The following is a 20110-nucleotide window of genomic DNA, read 5'->3' as shown; positions in this document are numbered from 1 at the left end:
CAAGGGATAAGCTACTATTGTTGTGGATAGTAGTATCAAAAAGGTTAATATAGGAAATCCTTGTCATAGTGTCACCATTGAAGGACTTCAGTTCTAGCTTAGGCAATTTTACAATGCTACGAGTAGGCCTAGAGGTTGGGTTTGATGTTACCGAGTTATTTGGCAAGTGTTCATATTTAAAATTCTGAATTAGAAGAGAAATTTTGGTTTGAATGTTTATTGAGAGTTCTGATATGTCGTCCTGGAGCTTTAAAATAGGTTCTTTATTGTTAGAAAAAACGTTAGTATCGTCATCAACAGCAAGAAGCTTATCAAGGGTAGCTTCAAAGTTGGCAGAAATTGTTTTAGCTTCGTGCAAAAAAAAATTAAGTTTAGCGGTTTGAGCTTCTGTTATTTCTGATGGACACGATTGAATATACTCATTGATCGTATTTAATTTATTTAATTGGAATTTGCATCTATTAGAAAATGTGGAAATCTAATTTTGAATGTTAGGCCTAGATCGTTCTTTAATGAGTTCAATAAGTAGTTGAGATATTGTAAATGGATAGAGTGATTTTAGTATAAGGACAACTGAGGAATAAAATCAGGGTTTCTTTATTATTTCAGTGTTGATATTGATTTATTGTTTACTTACGATGAGATACGGTGCCTTGTCTTCATTGTCTTCAAAGTAATCTTACTTTTCAATTTCATGACGTTTGAAGTTGAAGTTGTAGACGAAATGAAGTCGAAGTGATGAATGCGGAGCGGAACTAGCAGATGCTGACGATGTTGAACACTTGGAATGAGAGGAGTGTGGACTGTAGTGTGACGTAGACGAAAAGTTTAAAATGGCGATGCGGTATTGTCATTGGCGCGGCTTCACGTTGGAGGAATTACGTTTAACCGAGACATTGAAAATAAACTTGAGAAAAAGTCGCACTAATGCTCGTAGATATAATCCGCGGCTCGATAGGACCAGAAATGTTTGGTGTAATTATAATAGAGAAGAAAAAGTAGAGAGAATTTATATACAAGAGGTTGATTTATTAAGAGAAAAAATGAGTACGTGTTGTTATGAGAAGTGATTTGAGGCAAATGAATGCAACAATGGATATGGTCATGTGATGGAATTACATGGACTGTTAAAAACAAAAACAAAGACATTTAAAAACTAATACATAAAACAAAGACACTTGACGTAACATGTCTTTGTTTTATGTATTAGTTTTTAAATGTCTTTTTTTAATAGTCCATGTAATTCCAACACATGACCATATCCATTGTTGCATTCATTCGCCTCAAATCACTTCTCATAACAACACGTACTCATTTTTTCTCCTAATAAATCAACCTCTAATATAAATAAATTCTCTCAACTTTTTCTTCTCTATTATAATTACACCACAAAGTTTTTATTATTTTAATAATCAATCATTTTAGCTAATTAATAAGGTTGTGGATTGAGAAATCTTTGGAATCAGGACTCCACTGTACTTGAAATCAATCTCCCTAACCTGCTCTAAAAAACATCACTGGCGTGGCAGTTTAATATGACAGGATAATTTTATAATTTAAAATATTGTTTAAAAAAGTGTAAAAAAAAATCCTTTAAAAAATTAGTATTAATTTTCTTATCATTTTAGTATTAATTCTTCATGAATACCTTCTTCTTGCTGATTCTTTTACATTGTCATTGATGAGGTTGGGTAAACATCCTAGTCATCTGTAATAACTAACTATGGTTTGCTGACATCAACGATCACATAAGACCAATAGATGGAGCACGCCTATCTTACTTTAGGTTAGAAGCGCTAGATGCCAGCTTTACTTGTAGGTAATACAGTTTAGGTACTCAAGTTTGGAGCTATACAGAAAAGTTAAAAAACTAATTAGAAGAACATGGAGTACATATAAATGTTCTTCGTGTTATTTTTTTTAGGTATTCATCTAAAAATTAATATTTTTTAGCTCTTTCACAAAAATTAATATGACAGGCAGAATATAAAGGAAAGTTGTATAAAGAGTTTCAGAAACTATCTTGTGACTTTGAAAATTCTTACATTGTAAACCAAATGCCAGAACTTAATAAAACAATACAATATAGATACATATATTATCAATTAATTTGTAGCTATTCAGAATTTTTCTTTCGCCCAAAAAGTTTTTGTTGTTAATTATGTAAACTAACTTTTTCTAACAAACGGTAAACGCAAAAAAAAATTAAAAGCATATTTTGAAGGTCATTGTGTTAGTAATAGAAATATTTGTAATACAAAGGCGTATTGTCACGGATATCATTGCTATCAACTAACATTTAATTAGTTGCGCGCGCTACTAGGGCTCATCTCAGCCGGCAGCTGCCATCTTGGTGAAGATTAGTGAAAAATACTGGCTTCACATCGCGGCCAACGTGCTCCATCGGTGATTGTTGGCTGACATTCATAATTTTCTCAGTGTCGCTTCTCCATGTTAAACTTTTTTTTCTAACCAAATTAACCTTTGATATGAAAATTAACCCAAATAGCGATTATCAATAATGGTAATGCAAAAAGGACAAGTTTTAGCTTACTTATTTAGTTAAATAATTTAACTTTCAGAGCTAATGAGAATAAGTTTGGAAGCGCACAAGCCCTGTTGGAGTTGGCAACACAGCACAGACTATGTGGCAAGTTGGCTGAGGCAGGGAAACTATACCGTCAAGTTACAAAGCTGAACCCGACAGGCACAGAGTCACTCACAGGATTGACAGCAACTCAGCTGGCTCAGTCTGGACCTACTGATCAGGTATCTGGCACTATCCAGCATACATTTGTCAATTAATAAATGTGTCAAAGTTCGTTATTTATTAATGTACTTAAATAAATAAAAAGGCCTTTATTTATACTTAGTTGACTTAGTTCAACTTTGACATTTTAGTAATGAATATTTGTTTGACTGTAAACGATTTTTGAACACCAATTAAAATTCACATGAACAATTTCTTTTACCTTTAAAACATAAAGTGTTCTGTTATATGCTTCTGTAAGTTCTTGTGCATCATAAGATTTACTGTATGGTTGAATATTAAATTGCTTGGCAGGTTCTACAACAAGTAGAGTTCCTGATGGAGGTTTGTGGTTCCTCTCCCACCCCTGAGCTGCTACTGTTGAAGGCCCAATGTCAGCCCAATGCTGCCACTACGCTCGACACACTCGACCAGGCCGTGGCTCTAGTACACTCGACAGCTGCACCCAAGCCGTACGGTCCACACTACTTACGCTCCTTGAATCCAGATCTGCTGTTACAACTTGTTACTCAATATCCAGAAAGTGTAAGTAACCGGTCCATTGCAGAATGGCTTTTTTTACAGCTTCTTTTCTCTTCAGACCTGCCTAAGGCTAATTTTACAACACAAACTTACTTAAATTTATAATTTATAAGTTCGCTAATTAAAAAAAGTAATTATAAATATTGGTTTAATTTTTTTTTGTTCTTGTTCATTGTTAAATCAAAATTAAATTATGTTTTGAAACTTAATCGGTTATATAAAGTGTGTAAGTTCATGTCGACCCTGCGACTTTTCTTTTCTACTTATCTTACAACATTCAAAAAAATAAATAGAGATTGTAGATAAATCACCAGCTGTTATAATTATAAAAAAATAAATAAAGTCCCTAGCCCAAACTGAGTATACTTTTTCCTTAAGTCATTAAATTTAAATAGTTATTTTCTCAAAAGAAAAACTGTCTCTATTTCAATACATTTTCTTAACTCCATTTTATTGAATGGTGTACATGATATCTTGAATCTAAAAACGTATCTGGTATAGTATTTTAGTATTTTTATTCTTACTAATCTATATTCTATTGATTCACTTTAATCATCATTTGTTCTCCTTCTAATAATTTGTATTGTAAATAAATATGATTCCATAATGGCTCTATAAAAGTTGAAGTATTTAATAAAATTTGCAGAAAGAAGGTCTGCATAAGAGAGTGAGTGTTCTGAGGCAGTTGGTTGAGGCATGTCCTGGACTGACTAGTGTATCACTGAGTCTAGCACGAGCCTACACCACGCTGGGGGACCACAGCAAGGCTACACAGACAGTACAACACGTCTTAACACGTGTGGACTCCACCAACACTGAGGCACATCTCATACTAGCACAGATACATCTGGCACAGGTCAGTTTATACTTGACTGGACATTACATTCCCAAGTTAAAGTGAGCAACTGTCAGATTGCGCTGATGTAAATTACTGATTTCTGTCAGATATGCAGACTTTTTAACCAAGTCAAACTGAAGGGATGGTTTTTTTGTTAGCTATTTCATCTTTTATGTAACATCGACTATCTTGGTAACAAAAAATAAAGTAGAAGATAGAATTTTAAGACACTAGTGCAATCTTTGACTACTGACTAGCTCACCTAATTACAAATTAAAATCCATATTTTTAGCCCCTGAGCTGTGATGTAACCAAAAAATTGTATTTACCTTTTGTCTACAGCTCAATGAGTTGTAACTTCCGTTACGGCCGTTTTGGCTAGGGGTGGGCGAGTAGTGATTTTTCAATTCGAGTCGAGTATTTGAGTAAAAACTCGAGCATCGAGTCGAGTCGAGTAGATGCGCGTTAAGTAGGCTTATCAGACTTTCTCTTTCCTACAACAGTCAACAATACGTCTCGATAACGATACAGTAAGTTGAAACATTGACTATATAATAGTCAATGGTTGAAATAAAGCATTGAATGAATCTATCGAATTGCAATAGTCGATAGTCAACAAGGGAGTTCCTGACTAGTATAACAATGGCAGACGATTCTTGAAGATATTATAAAGTACAGTATCAGATTTAGTTTGAACTGCCATAACAATATTTTATACCAAAATATAGAAATAACAAAATATTTTATACCAAAATATAGAAATACAACAAATAAAAATAACCTATTGTAGCATAATATTTTTTCACATTAATCGGTATTGGTGTTTAGTTTTACAAACCGATAAGTTACTGCAAGGAACATCGATGCATCTAAATGACGCAATCTCATTGAGTCTTGGCAGAAAGAAAAGATCAGTTCCACTTTAAACTCAGTATTGCCAGATGGACGATAATTTCTGTACTTTTACAACTGTGGTATTGGCGTAAACAAACTATTAGTATCATTTATTTTCTAATCAGTTTACATAAACATGATTAAAATTAGTCAAACTATTAATTTTTTTTACGAAATAAAAGCTATAGCAATTTTATGATAATTTTGCCGACATTCACCATAATGGTGTAATGATAAATATGGCAACGTCAGCCCTGCAAAACAGCTGTTTGATGGGAAAACAAAGCAGAAGGAGAATGAGCAGACCAGCAGACTGACTAGAGAGAGAGAGAGAGAGATAGAGAGAGAGAGAGAGAGAGAGAGAGAGAGAGAGAGAGAGAGAGCAGATATGGTGACAGCTGGCGTAACAACAAAACAATGGATTGGAGTGATTTAGTTATGTCAAAGTCAGTTTTGAATGTTTTTACTTTAAAGTGAATTTGTAACTTAAAATAAAATTGATTTTGTTAGTGGAAGTTTAATAGAAAGTAAAATAAACATATTCTGTTTGTGATTTTGATTGTGCAATTTTCAATCTGGTGGCAGAAACACGACAACTACAGTTTGAATTGTAACTTAACCTAGAAAATGTGAGTTTATAAAGAAAGGCCAAATAGGCTATACCGGGATACAGTGAAATGTGTTTTAATTTTAAATTAAGTGTTTAATGTGGGATTTTATTTCGAGATAATAGGCCTACTATGTTTTTGTTTGATATTTTCAGTCTGTCAGAGACAAGTGACTTGATCATTTTTATAAATGTACTGAGTGAAGAGGATAGCCCTAGTACCCATAAACTTCAAACTTCAGACAGATGAAGTGCCTTTACAAGTGATTACCTATTTTAAAATACCTAATTGCATATTGATGTTTTTAACTTGTGATACAATATCTAGTTTGATATAAGTTTTCTGTTTAATAAATAAATTTATTTTTATAAATTCTGTTTCTTATTTGAATTTAAATTATTCTTAAACTTACCTTATTAAGTTAGTTAGTTAGGTTGATTATCAGGCTACGTCCAAATTCACCAACATTTATGGGATCGTTTCTAATGTCCAAATTCACCAACTTTCTACTTGGAGCAGGTACGATATTTCTCCCGGCGGGCGGGGAAGGAATTCCCTCCGAATAGTTTGCCCTCGCCTGCTCCGTCTCGTCTCGGTGAGAGTGTACTGCTTAGCCCTAATAGTACTGTTTAAGCTGTGATTGTTTCAGGCAGCTTTAGGTTAGGTTAGGTTAGGTTAGGTTACAGTACACTCTCGCCGAGACGAGACGGAGCAGGCGATGGTAAACTATTCGGAGGGAATTCCTTCCCCGCCCGCCGGGAGAAATATCGTACCTGCTCCAGATAGAAAGTTGGTGAATTTGGACATTAGAAACGACCCCAAAAATGTTGGTGAATTTGGACCTGGCCTGATTATCATGTTAGTGAGGAGGAATTAAAGGCAAGAAAAAATAAAACACACAATAACAAGTGATGTGTAGGCCTAAATAATTTAATGCTGCAGCCAACAAGTAGTCTAGGCCAAATTTTTTATTAGGCCTAAGGTAGGAGGTACTAATAATTAGTAACCATATAACTTAGAAAATTTGGTATAATTACTTAAACTACCTATTTAGGCCTAGGCAGGGTTTAGGCTAGGATGAAATTTGTTAATTAGGAACGTGAATTTTGATGACCAGGAAAAAATCTGTGAATTGTACGTGAATTTTGAGAAGGATCAGGGAAAATTTTGATTATTGGTTAATAAACATCATTCCGATACCCCATCGCTAACCGAAGATATCCGTGAGATCGGCGATGTTTTGAAACTAAAGATAGAAGGTCGAATACAAATTCAAATTCAAATTCAAATAATCTTTATTTGTTAGTAGTATACAATACATACATAATTAGTGTCAAATACAGGTATTGAAAAATGAAAAACAGAGGTTTCTTAGAATTAACAATGCAAAAATTGACATTACTTCCTACAACTCATCGAAAGAATAAATAGCTTTGTTGATGAGGTACTGCTTCAATTTAATTTTGAATTTTTTTCTTGACACCTCATCTGTTATGCTTTGTGGAATTTTGTTATAAAGTTTTGAACCAGCATATTTGGGTTTCTTTTTGAAAAGTTCCAGAGTGTGAGAGCTCACTGCGATGCAGCCCCGGTTTCTGGTGTTATATTCATGATTGTTACCGATTAGCTCCAATTCCTGAAATCTATTTTTTATGGATAAAACTGTTTTAAAAACATACATTCCATAAACAGTCATGATGTTTTCTAATTTAAAATAATCTTTAACTGAAGTTCTAGGTTGTAAATTACGAATAATTCTAATGGTTTTTTTTTTTATTATCAAAATAGAGTTTAAGTTGTCTTTAGTAGTTGCACCATATAGAGATAGTCCAAATAATATCACTGAATGGATGGAAATAAACAACTTTTAGAGATTCTTTTTCACAAAATTTGTTTAGCCTAACCAAAGCGTAAAGGCCAGAAGAAATTTTAGCGAGTAATTGTTCAACGTGACGGTTCCATTTAAGGGTACTTTCTATTTCTAATCTTCTAATACTTTCTAAAAAATAAAAACCTGCAAGACCTCAAGTATCTTCTCAGTCAAGAAAACTGGCTTAGTGTTACCTCAATAAACAATGCCGAAGAAGCTTTTAAAACTTTGAGTAACATAGTGAGAGTAGCTATGGATGCAGCCTGCCCCCAAAAGAAGACAAAAACACAAAGAAAACATAAACTAAAATTCTCTATGGACCCAGAAGCAGTGAGACTCAAAGCCGAATTTCTTAAAGCTCTAAGAAAGTTTGAGGTGACGGGAAATCCAGATGACAGAAGGGTTTCTATTGAAAATAAAAAGAACTAAGACCTGTACTTGAAAACGATGCGGAAAAAGGCTAACTCTGACCAGTTGATGAAAGTTGAAAATAAATCTAAAGCTATCTGGGAAACAATAAACACAGTGTGGTCCAAAAAGGAAACATCCCTAAATGAAATAACCCTTCAAGTAGATGGCCAACTCATAAGTAATGTGACCCATGTTGCAGAGCATTTGAATACATTTTTTACACAAGTAGGAGAAAAAACAGTAGAGAAACAAAAACACCTAAAGTACACAGCTCAAACTCCACACGTAACTCAAACAGGTCCACCGTTTTCCTCCTTTCAAAGCACAGACGAGAAGGAAGTCAAAATGATTATAAACAAACTTAAAGCAAAAAACTTGTCTGGAATTGATGAAATCTCGTCAAAAATACTTAAGCATTGCTGCAATGAACTAGCACTACCATTGGCTGATTTGATAAATAAGTCCCTAAAACAAGGCATCTTTCCTTCACTACTTAAAATAACTAAAGTATACCCGAAATTTAAAAAAGGTAGCACATTAGAAGCAAGCAACTACAGACCAATTTCCCTCGTTTCCACCTTCACCAAAATATATGAAAAAGTTGTTTTAAAAAGACTTTTAGACCACTGCACAAATCACAACCTACTAAACAACCTGCAACATGGATTTACAAAGGGAAATCCACAACAACAGCAATAATTCAGATGGTTGAGTCCCTGATTGACAGCCTAGATGAAGGAAATCTAACAACAGGAATCTTTCTTGATTTCAGTAAGGCATTTGACTGCCTTGACCACCAGCTAATCCTTAAAAAGCTGGATTCCCTGGGGGTATCAGGGATAGTAAGAGAATGGTTTCAAAGCTACCTTACAGACAGGAGTCATTTTGTAGAACTAAGGCACAGAGATAACAGCCTAATAAGAAAAGCAAGATCAAATTTTCAACCAATAAATCGAGGAGTTCCCCAAGGGTCAGTTATGGGTCCGGTACTGTTTATTCTTTTTACCAATGATTTGCCGCAACAAATAGGAGACGCCTGCCTTACTCTTATGTATGCTGATGACACAACCTTAGTGTTTAATGAACCACTAGCTGAAAATCTAGAAGTAAAATCCTATGTGTCACTCAGCATGGCCTACCAATACTGCTATAACAATGATCTCGCAGTAAACACATCTAAAACAACTCAAATAGCTTTTGGCCTTAAATCTCAAGAAGTGCCACGACTCCCAGATGTAGAAGTGGAAGATGAAGCTAAGTTTTTGGGCATCACACTCGACAAGAATTTAACCTGGACCCCGCATGTGGACAATATATGTAAAAAATTAAGTTCAGCCATCTATGCTCTTAAACATATAAAAAATGCAACAGATGACATGACAACAAAAGTAGCATACTTTGCACTTTTCGAGTCACATATGAGATATGGACTTGTAGCATGGGGTGGAACCTCTGCCACTAACATGCAAAGAGTTCTCAGAAAACAAAAAAAGGCAGTCAGAATAACTGCAGGACTCCACAGACTCGACAGCTGCAGGGAAGCATTCAGGTCACTCAAAGTACTTACCCTTGTAGCACTCTACATCCAGGAAGTTGTGTTATTTGCAGTAAGAAATAACCCTACAAGGCGTGGCGAAATGCACCAACACAACCTGAGAAACACCATGCAGTACAACCTTCCACAACATCGCACGGCACAGTTTGAAAAGAAACCTTCATACGCAGGAATGAAAATCTACAACAGGCTACCTCCAGATCTAAGAAGCAAGTCAGAAGATGACCTCAAACCAGCTTTGCATCAATGGCTCATTAATCGACCTTTCTATTCCTTAAAAGAATACCATCAACAGGTCTTTGACTAAACAACACCTCAACCACACATTTAGAAAAAATTGTAAATTGACGCTACTACTATTCTTAATGAATGTGTAAATAAAGATTAATTGTCTATTGTCTATTGTCTAATCCTAAAAATGTTATGGTGTCTTTGACTTCAATTTTTTTATCAAATATGGTAACATTAGGTTGAGTTATATTTTGAACAGATCGAGATTTAAAACAAATGATATTAGTTTTTTCAGGATTTAAAAGCAAATTATTGGCATTAAAAAAATTGTTAAAAAGAGTTAGGTCAGAATTAATTTTAATTTCTAATTCAGCAACGGTTGATGCAGTCGCAGTGACTTTCTAATTGGTGTCATCAGCATACAGACAAAGTTTACTGAAATCAGAAAGCTGAGGGAAGTCTCTTAAATAGCAAATAAATAAAAGGGGACCTAGAATGGATCCCTGTGGCACCCATATTTAACTGCTGTAATAGCGGAACAATAAGGGATTTTATAATCTTTGTTGTTATGGTAAATAATTTTGACAAACTGTTTTCTATCATGAAGGTAAGATTTTAGCCAGTTTAAAGCATTGTTTTTAATTCCTAATTTACTCAATTTCAAAATTAATAAATCATGTGATATTGAATCAAAGGCTTTGTTAATGTCCATGAATAGACCCGCAACTTTACCTTTGTTGTCTAGACTATCTATAACAGATTCAATAAAGTCTGTGGCAGCTGTAATAACAGATCGACCATAGCGGAAGCCATGTTGACAGTCATCAAATAGATAATTTTTCAAAAAAATTTAATTTACCAATTGATTATAAACTACTTTTTCATAAATTTTAGAGATAGCTGGTAACAATGCTATAGGGCGATAGTTTGATACAATTTTCTTGTCTCCTTTTTTGAAGAGTGGTTTTAATTTTGTAATCTTAAGTTTGTTGGGGAAAATACCTGAAATTAAGGAAGAATTTATAAGGTGAGTAATAGGTTTTAGTAAGACTGATTTAGCTTTTTTTAGAAGTACCACTGGGACATCATCATACCCCATACTGACAAGAATTTTTTAGGCTGCAGATCATAGCATCTATGCCCTTCTCATCAACAAAGCTAAAACCAAATTTCCTGTCACATGGAAGTATCTCTCTCCCAGTATTACTACTGCTATGATCATCTCTGGCTTGCTCTAGATTCGACAAGACACTGTCATCCACAATATTTGCAAAATAATCAATGAACTGGTTACAAATCAATAAAGTTTCAAAACAAACACCATAATTTATTTTTAAATTTATGTTTTCAGTTTTTAAAGAGCCAGTTCCTACTTCAGAATTAATTATCATCCAAGATGTTTTATTAACATTATTAGAATTACAAATTTTCTTTTTGTAATATTCTTTTTTTGAAGATTTTAATTTTTCTTTATAATGTTTGTTCATTTTTTAGCTTTATCCAACAAAACTTTGGATTTAATATCTCTCGCTATACGACTTAAATCAATAATTTCCTGTCTTTCTGTCCTAAGTTCCTTTGAAATCCATTTCTTTTTAGTGTGCTGTCTTGAAAGAGTTTTAGGGAAGCATTCATTAAAATGACCAATGAAAGTTTTATAAAATGTGTCATAGTTATTTTCAACCGGTGATAAGAAAAGATCTAACCAAGTTTCATTTTGTAAAATATTAATAAATTGTTCTATATTAGAGTTGCCGAATTTTCTTTTGTATTCATAATAAAATTGAGAAGAATTGTTTAACATTAGATTTTTATGTTTATTTATAATTTCTAGAATTTGTCCATCATGGTCTGAAAGTTGTGTGTTAATACCGACTACTTTATAAAATTGGCTGTCTAAATTTTTAAAAATATGATTATATACTAAATAATCTATGTAAAAAGGATCCGAGACTTCATGGGCAATAACATAATAATACTATAACTACGTACAGAACGGTTAGTGGACGAATACGAATAACAAATGTATTTGTTGCCGAACGGTTATCAAATTGACTCGTGCGCGATACAGTACTGTACTGTACGAGTTATTCATTTCGGAAGGGACAGCTTTGAGACTAGTCGATCGGTCGGTCCCGCGTTTTGTAGATGAAAAATACGTAGGCTACATATAGAAAACACCAAATTTCTGCGTTAGCATAGGCTATAGGATCCAAAATTTCGGGTCGGTTTGATAGCCCAAATTTGATATCCGACACTATCCATTAAATATCCGACATTTCCGGATAGACTGTATATAATCACGTTTGAGACTGAGGTCTAAGTCAAAATGTTCATAAGGTTACTTAATTCATCATTATTTTTTCACGACGTAATAATTAATTTCAACACTACTCGTTCCCATCGATGTTACATCGGTCTATGAGTGATCGTCTATGGTCTATGACACAAAACTAAAACATTCATATCGTCGCCGCCGTGGAAAATAACCAGATCAACAAATAATTACAGCAATGATAATCGATATACGAAGGTGAACATTAGTGATGGGCGGATCCAAGAAAATGTTGGTACCGGATCCGGATCCGGATCTTGAAAAATTTGGATCGGATCCAAATACACACTGTCATAAGGGCGGGTTAAAAAAAACGTAATTAACAGAATGCCAATTTAAATCATACTGTTTAAAATTAAATTGGTAATGTTTAAAGGTTAATATATCTTATATATAGAGTAATCCCCAGTTGAGCCCATAATCCCTCATTTTTTGGGAACACTAACAATTTTCAAAATCATAAAATACACTAAGTTTGCACGACCACGAAAAGGGTATCTGTGTATATTTTACTATAGTTCGATCTTGAGTATGCTATATCGTGGTTTTCGCATGCAGCAGCCAATTTATTTATGCCTGGATCACCTCTTGTTAATATCTTCCTTAAATTCGTTCCAGGTCCACAGTAGTGATAGCCGGGTATGTGAAGTTCTACAAGTAAAATACCCCGTGTCTGTGTACAAGAAGTCTATACTGTGTTCTAACTTAGAAAAATATTAGATAGGGGAGTCTTGACTTTTTATTCACCCTGTATATACAGAAATAATCTTCTTGTACACAGACACAGGGTATTTTATAGTGATGGACAAGACCCGAAAGTTCGGGTTTTCTTTTATCACGAAGCATTGGGCGGGATTGAAATACTAACGGGATATTTTTGAGACGAGATTATAGGCCGTTAGCTTATCATCCAGGTACAAAACTAAAAACTAGAGGTGTGCAGATATCCGAAAAATCTGGTCGGATTCGGTTCGGAAAGATACATGCCATTGCCATATATGTTCTTTGCATCAAGAGACAAACACTGAGACATGGCCTTACCATATAAGTTATTTGCATCGGGAGACAAACACTGAGACATGGCCTTGCCAAATATGTTATTTGCATCAAGAAACGAACCCTGAGACATGGCCTTGCCATATAAGTTATTTGCACCAAGAGACAAACACCGATAGGCTACTCGTAGGTGCTGTATCACAACATAGGAATTGATAGTAGGCCTAAGTCATAAAAAAGTGTAAAATTATATTTAGAGATAATAAAAACACTCTTAAAAAGAATGTATCGAGAACAATCTTGTTATTCTTTTCTTTGTTCTTCTGTTCTTTATTCGGTTTCTCTTCAATTCATACACTAATTCAATAAGTTAGGCCATATTTAGGCCTACTCATTGCCCAATCACAGCCTTAATAAAGTTACCATGGTTACTAATCACTCAATCACAGTTTACTAAGCATTATATCGTCATCATTCCCTGTTCTGCTGTTGGATCTGAAAACTGTTGCAACATATAGCGCACAGCAGACAGAAGTGTAAAACGGAGCAGACGATTGTTGGCGCAAGAGTTGAAGTTGAAGTCATTTTTCCATTTCATTTTCATCAAAGGAGCTGTAATGTTTTCAAAACGATTATGTGGGAGGGAGAAGGGGTCGTTATATCAAGATAAAGACGCTGACAAATCGTTAAGCAGAGGTTACGAACGCTATATGTAGATATTCTGGCAATTAAAAAAATCCTTAAATTGAGGTGACTTATAAAGTTTGAATCTGGGGGGGGGGGGGTGCGTCATGAGTCTAGGGGGGGATGGGCTACAACTAATCAAAACAATAAATTGTCAGTAAAGACAAAGACTTATTTAACCTTTTCGCCGCGGTTTGATATATCCGACTGCGGCAGTTTTGCAATACATACCATGGCCCGATATATTGTACCCTATACATATATTTACTTACTGGCCAGCAGAACGTCCAAATGCCACAATAAACCGGACAATTTGTCATGGATAGGGCTACATGTAGAAACACATTTTATCTTACTTTGAGTTACGGCTTTTGTCGATCTTTATAAAAAAAATTACATTGTGTCATCTGTGTTTGTAAACAGTAAACACATGAATGCCGTTGAACATGATAACTCGAGTAATTTTGGTTAGATTTTGATCAATTTGGCGTGAATGTTTAGGGCAGGATTAGTTTTATGAATGAATGAATAAAATGAATTATATTTATTGGCACATAATGTACAGAGTTTACAGGATGTATGTACAGGTGCTTTGTCATGAATAAAATTGTCCTCCGATAAGTTGTCTCTTTCCTCCTAGGTCTGCAACCCAGCAAGGCTGGATCATGGAAACTGGGTTTTATGAGATGTTTAAATGTTTCAAAAGTGTTTATTTACACTTTTACCCTTTAAAACATAGAAATGCCGAATTTTCATTACAACTATCGTGTACAGCTAAAAAAAAAACAAAAATGTTGTAGGGTAAATTTAAACATATTTTTGTATAATTGAAGGCAATGGAGAAAATTCCAAAAAAGTACATTAAAAATCTCCATGTTATTCTTATGGAGAAAAAAGAAAACTATTGTAGTTTGCTTATTTATGGATATATTGATCAAATTTGGCTAGTTTTTTTATTTCGTGGTATACTATTTCCTATCATTATTTTATGAAAACCCACTTTTACCCTTCCCTGTTTCAGCATACCTAAGTACTCATTAAATCTAATGTAATTAAAATAAGGAATAAATATAAATTGTTTCATTCTGAGAAATTGAAATTCCCTTAGTCTGTAGGTTTGCTGTAGTGGGGGTATTTATTTACACTCGTTATATTTTGTGTTAAAAAATAATTCCCTTTTCAAGCCCAAAAACCTATTACATTCATTAAACCATTGATAAGTGTTGCAGAGCTCATTAAAAATTATTCAATGTACAAATTTCTAAGCTGTAAAATGAATGACATTTATAAACTAAAATACAATAACTAGTGATGGGCCAATTCCTGAATTGGTTGATTCCGATACCGATTCCGATTCTACAACCATAGATGAAGTAATATAGAGGGTTATATTACTTCATCCATGCTACAACTTTGGTTTCGATTCTCGATTCCGCACTCGATACCGATACCTGTTAAAAATTAATTTAATAACACATATAACTTATGTGTGCTTCTCGCTATCCCTATAAATAAAGGAGCATGTTATTTTTATTTAATCTTTATACAATAAGATAACTGCATTGCTATTGATTAAGGTTAGGCTACATAATTAGATTATTTAGGTTAGCCTATAAGTAAAATAAGATACTTCAACAAGACATATATTTTAACATATTTCGTTAAATTAAATTGAGACAACAATCCCCAGTTAAGGTAGGCCTAAAATGTTCACTGAGTTTTTTTGTTTGCGTAAGAATTTGTACATCTAGGCCTACATTGAATATTCCATATTTCTTTAATTATAGAATCAAAATAATCTTCGATGTTGTTATCATCAATATCACTTAAATTACTTAAAGAATCACATAAAAGTCATGGAGTTTGTCACATCACTGGAACGGAGATCATAACCCATTTTGAACAACTCATTACACACGCACAGCAAACAAACAACAAAACCAAAACATAAGTTAAACAATTAATTTTCCATTTGGAAACTCACGACAGCTGTTTCACTTCAGTCAGAGAGAAACAACATAAAATAATGATAAAAAATACATCGCAAAACGGCCATCTCCAATAGTCACCATGAAGCCCTGAATTAGCTGAACAGTATAAGTAGGTTGGGGCATTGATTACGCATATACAAAAATAACAAACAAAACTTAGCGCCTACAAAATTTTGGGCGGACGACACTCGTACGCATGAGCAAACCCGCCCAATGACGACACTCGTACGCATCAGGAAACCCGCCCAATATGGGGAGGGCGATACTTAGAGGGTTAAAGGATCAACCATTGATTTTATACTCACGAATTGTATTTATGTCAATGATATTATACACAATGATCAGCAAGTTATAAATCTCTTAAGCTGCTAATTCAATAAACCGAGACAAACCGAGACAATACTCACACCACATTGCCTACTGTACAATTTAAAGATGCATATTGCCTATGTGCATATTGCATATTGTGCTATATTGCATAGAGGCCTATGTGGGGGTACATTTTAGCATATTTGCTGTACATTTGTACAGCCTATGTATAAAATCTGAGAACATCTAAAGCACAGTAGGCCGGTGGAAAAATTAGGCCAAGCCTTTAACTTTTCCTTCTGGAAACCTCCATCCAGGTGTTCAGCGTACCACACAGTGCACCAACTGTCAACTGAGCCAGGAACGAAATTTCTCTGTCCAGGGAACTGACAAAGCTCAGTGGTGGGCCACAAATTCTTCTAAATCAATCATGAACACTTTGTCTTTTTAAAATTAATTTCTACATAAAACATAATTGTCGCCATGTATTTTTGGAAACACCGGCACAAACATAATGCAATTTACAACTTAAAACACTTAAAATAATCATTTTTAGGAGGTAACTCCCGTGTACATGAAGACCATAAATTCATGTTCCATGAAATAACACAGGCAGATAAAACAAAAAAAACTTATGTGCACTGATTGACTGCTAGGCTGAGACTAAGAATACTAGGTGGTGTTCGCAGAGGCATCCACAAAATTGAGCGGAGTCATCAAGGGTTCATATTATATTGTTTTTGTCATACTGCAGTAAAACAGTCGTTTTTAATGCATGCGTTGCGGGTCTAAAGTAGCAATTTTACTCTTTAGGGAGTAAAAATCGTTTTTAGCCTCTATGGAGTAAAAATCAGCTGTTGTCAACTAAGTTGTATATTTCGATTGTAAACGATTGCATGTATCGAAAATATGTATCGATTCTTGCTTCGTAATCATTTTAACCTAATGTCTCTTCTCATAGCATTTTAGCATGGCAGATCATTAATCCATTCCCACACTCAACACTGCTCACCTTTACTACTTCCTTCACCACCCCCTACGTCCTGGACCTGTTTCCCTCTCTTCCCATAGCACTATAGGATTGCAGATACATTAATGTAATTGCCAAACACAGTTCCCACACTCTGCACTTGTAGCCTTACTACTTCCTACACCATTTCCTACATCATATACCTGTTTCCTTCCCTTCTCATAGCATGTAAGTATTACAGATACATTTATCTAACTGCCCAAACGGTTCCTCCACTCTGCACTGCCAGCCTTTACTACTTCCTTCACCACTTTCTACGTCGTGGGGCCTATTTCCTTCCCTTCTCATAGTGTTTTAGGATTGAAGATACATTAATCAACTGCCAAAAACATTCCCCACACTCCGCACTGTTAGCGTTTACTATTTATATCTTCATTTCCTATGTTGTGGGCATGCTTCCATCCCTTCTTATAGCATTTTAGCATTGCAGATACATTAATCTAACTTCTACGAACGGTTTCCAGTTCCCACACTCCACAATGCTCACCTTACTACTTCCACCACCTCTTCCTACGTCGCGGACCTGTTTCCCTCTCTTCCTGTAGTATTTTAAGATTGTAGATACCTTAATCTAATCGTCATAAACAGTTCCCACACTCCAGACAGCTTGCCTTGACTACTTCCTTCACCACTTCCTACGTCACGGACCTGTTTCCCTCCCTTCCCATAGCATTTTAGGATAGCAGATACCTTAATCTAATTGTCATAAAAAGTTCTCACACTCCGGACTGCTCGCCTTTACTATTTCCTTCACCACTTCCTACGTCACGGACCTGTTTCCCTCCCTTTCCATAGCATTTTAAGATTGTAGATACCTTCATCCAATCGTCATAAACAGTTCCCCCAATCCGGACAGCTCGCCTTGACTATACTTCCTTCACCACTTCCTACGTCACGGACCTGTTTCCCTCCCTTCCCATAGCATCATAGGATTGCAATTACCTTAATCTAATGGTCATAAAGAGATCTCACACCCCAAACAGCTCGCCTTTACTACTTCCTTCACCACTTCCTATGTCACGGACCTCAAGCTAGTGTCGTCATTTGATTATATTTATCCATACCGTTCCTGTTCTAATATCTGTGGAATAATGCTATCAGCTATTTATTTATCTACTGCATTCAAAAGTCAACAGCTGATCATATGTCTTTGTTTATGTGTCAAATACTGCTTCCATAAGGATTACATTGAAACTTTGAGACCCAGTGGGGCGGATTCCTGAGAGACTTTTTTAACGCCATATTCGGTGAGTTGACACTCACCGATATGGTCTTTATCATTATCACCATGCAAAATTTGAAAACGATTGATTCAGCCGTCTAGGAGGAGTTTGCGTATTACGAAATGCATAAGAGTCGACGTATAAGAGCTTCGCTCGCTCCGCTCAATAATATTATATGTACTGACTACTGATAATCTGTATTTTCCTAGATTTGTGTTGCTAAAGTTGTGTATTTGTGTTTTATGTTTGGGAAGAATAATAGGGATGGGCAGGTCCCAAAATTTTGCGAAAAACATATTTCTGATTAGATGTACTTTTTTACATTGGATTTCGTATGTTCTCAAGAAGGAGTTTTCCGGTCGTCAGCAATTTTGCAGCATCGTGGGTGACAATGATGTCTATGCAATCACATGATATATTCATGATGATTCCACCAATCCAGGAGACAATGATGATGTCTCCACGATCATAGGAGATGTTGACAATGGCGCCGCAAAAGCAGGACATATTCAGGAAGGTACAATGTGTTGCTACATTTGTGAATGTGGGTTTGTATGCAGGACCAATTCAATGAAGCCAACAGCAGCCTGGAGCTGGGGCTGAGCTACAACTTACAAGTGAGAGAGAGGCCGTTGTACCATGTGTTGCTGGGAGCCATACAACGTTACCATGGCGACAACACTGGCTGTGTACAGTCTATGAGAACTGCTCTGCAACTCAACAAGGGTATGTATGAACTTGAAAGCTCTTGGTCTTTAAAGCTCCGAGGTTGAAATGTTGTTGAAAAGCTGAATTTTCCTTATATCTCCTCAACTCTCGAGTTATTATTATAAATTATGTACAAATCTGTTCATGAAGGAGAGGTCATTGTCCTAGATATGCAATTAGTTTGAATTGGTAAAAATATAGAACACCGTCATAATTTTCAATAATGAAAATTATGACAACTAACTGTTACCCACGGGCTTCACCCCGTTTAACTTCATAAGTATTAATAAAATTATTGATTGGTTAAGTTAAGCTGAAATAAACAAAACAGAATACAGTAATACAAACAAATAATTACAGCTGAGGTATTTTTAACATTAGGTATATGGAAAGTTCCCTTTAGAAAGGAATTACGACCTTAAAGGGCAATTTATGAAATATTGGATAGTTTTGCGCAAGGTTCTCATCATGACAAACATTTTAAGTATGTGGTTTATGGGGTGTGACTTATAGTTTTCTCAAAAGTTCATGGGTACTTTGGGCTTTATATATAGAGATTACTTTAACTCTTTTAAAACCATCCAAGTTATTAATTAAGGTGTAGAAAGACCTTGTACCCTGTGCAATAGGAATTTCTGCACAGAGCTTGCCGTTTAAGCCCCCCACACACTACCAGACCAGACCGTCTGGCTGCAACCAAACCGTTTTGGACGGCTCTACACACTCCCAGACCAGACATTGCAACATTCGTAATTGAGACACCGTGGTGAGAACTCCAACAAATGGATGAATACTGTAGCGACGGTCGGTCGTCTGACAGACAGCGCTACACACTCACAGACCAGACAAAAATAGTGGTGGGGGAACCTCAGACCGTCTGTGGTCTGAGGGTTCAACCATCAGACACGCAGACAGTCTGGTCCGAGAAAATCGGTCTGCAGACAGTCCCACACACGATAAGACAAGTGCCAGACGCCAGACCAGACGGTCTGGTCTGGAGGTCTGGTCTGGTAGTGTGTGGGGGGCTTTAAACTCTTCCTTGCTCGTCACAAGTATATTTTTGTCCCAACATACTAGAACTGAAAGTGCATGATAGTTCCATAAGCGTGTTTCCTCTGTACCTTACTATTCTGTG

At 35.4% G+C, this 20110-nt stretch overlaps 1 protein-coding gene across 1 annotated transcript in view; it reads left to right on the top strand.

The window, feature by feature from the left end:
• LOC128982850 (tetratricopeptide repeat protein 21B-like) overlaps positions 1-20110 on the top strand; it is a 300450-nt gene that overhangs the window by 99439 nt on the left and 180901 nt on the right. The window contains exons 7-10 of the mRNA XM_054401889.1: positions 2583-2769; positions 3065-3295; positions 3939-4148; positions 18828-18993. Of these exons, the coding sequence (XP_054257864.1) occupies positions 2583-2769; positions 3065-3295; positions 3939-4148; positions 18828-18993 (794 nt within the window). The remainder of the gene's footprint in view (positions 1-2582; positions 2770-3064; positions 3296-3938; positions 4149-18827; positions 18994-20110) is intronic.

Source organism: Macrosteles quadrilineatus, unplaced genomic scaffold (genome assembly GCF_028750875.1).
Source record: "Macrosteles quadrilineatus isolate MER2022 unplaced genomic scaffold, UCM_ALF_1.0 Scaffold_1__1_contigs__length_201487025, whole genome shotgun sequence".
NCBI classification, from domain to species: domain Eukaryota; kingdom Metazoa; phylum Arthropoda; class Insecta; order Hemiptera; family Cicadellidae; genus Macrosteles; species Macrosteles quadrilineatus.
This window is presented reverse-complemented; position numbering and strand designations above follow the sequence as displayed.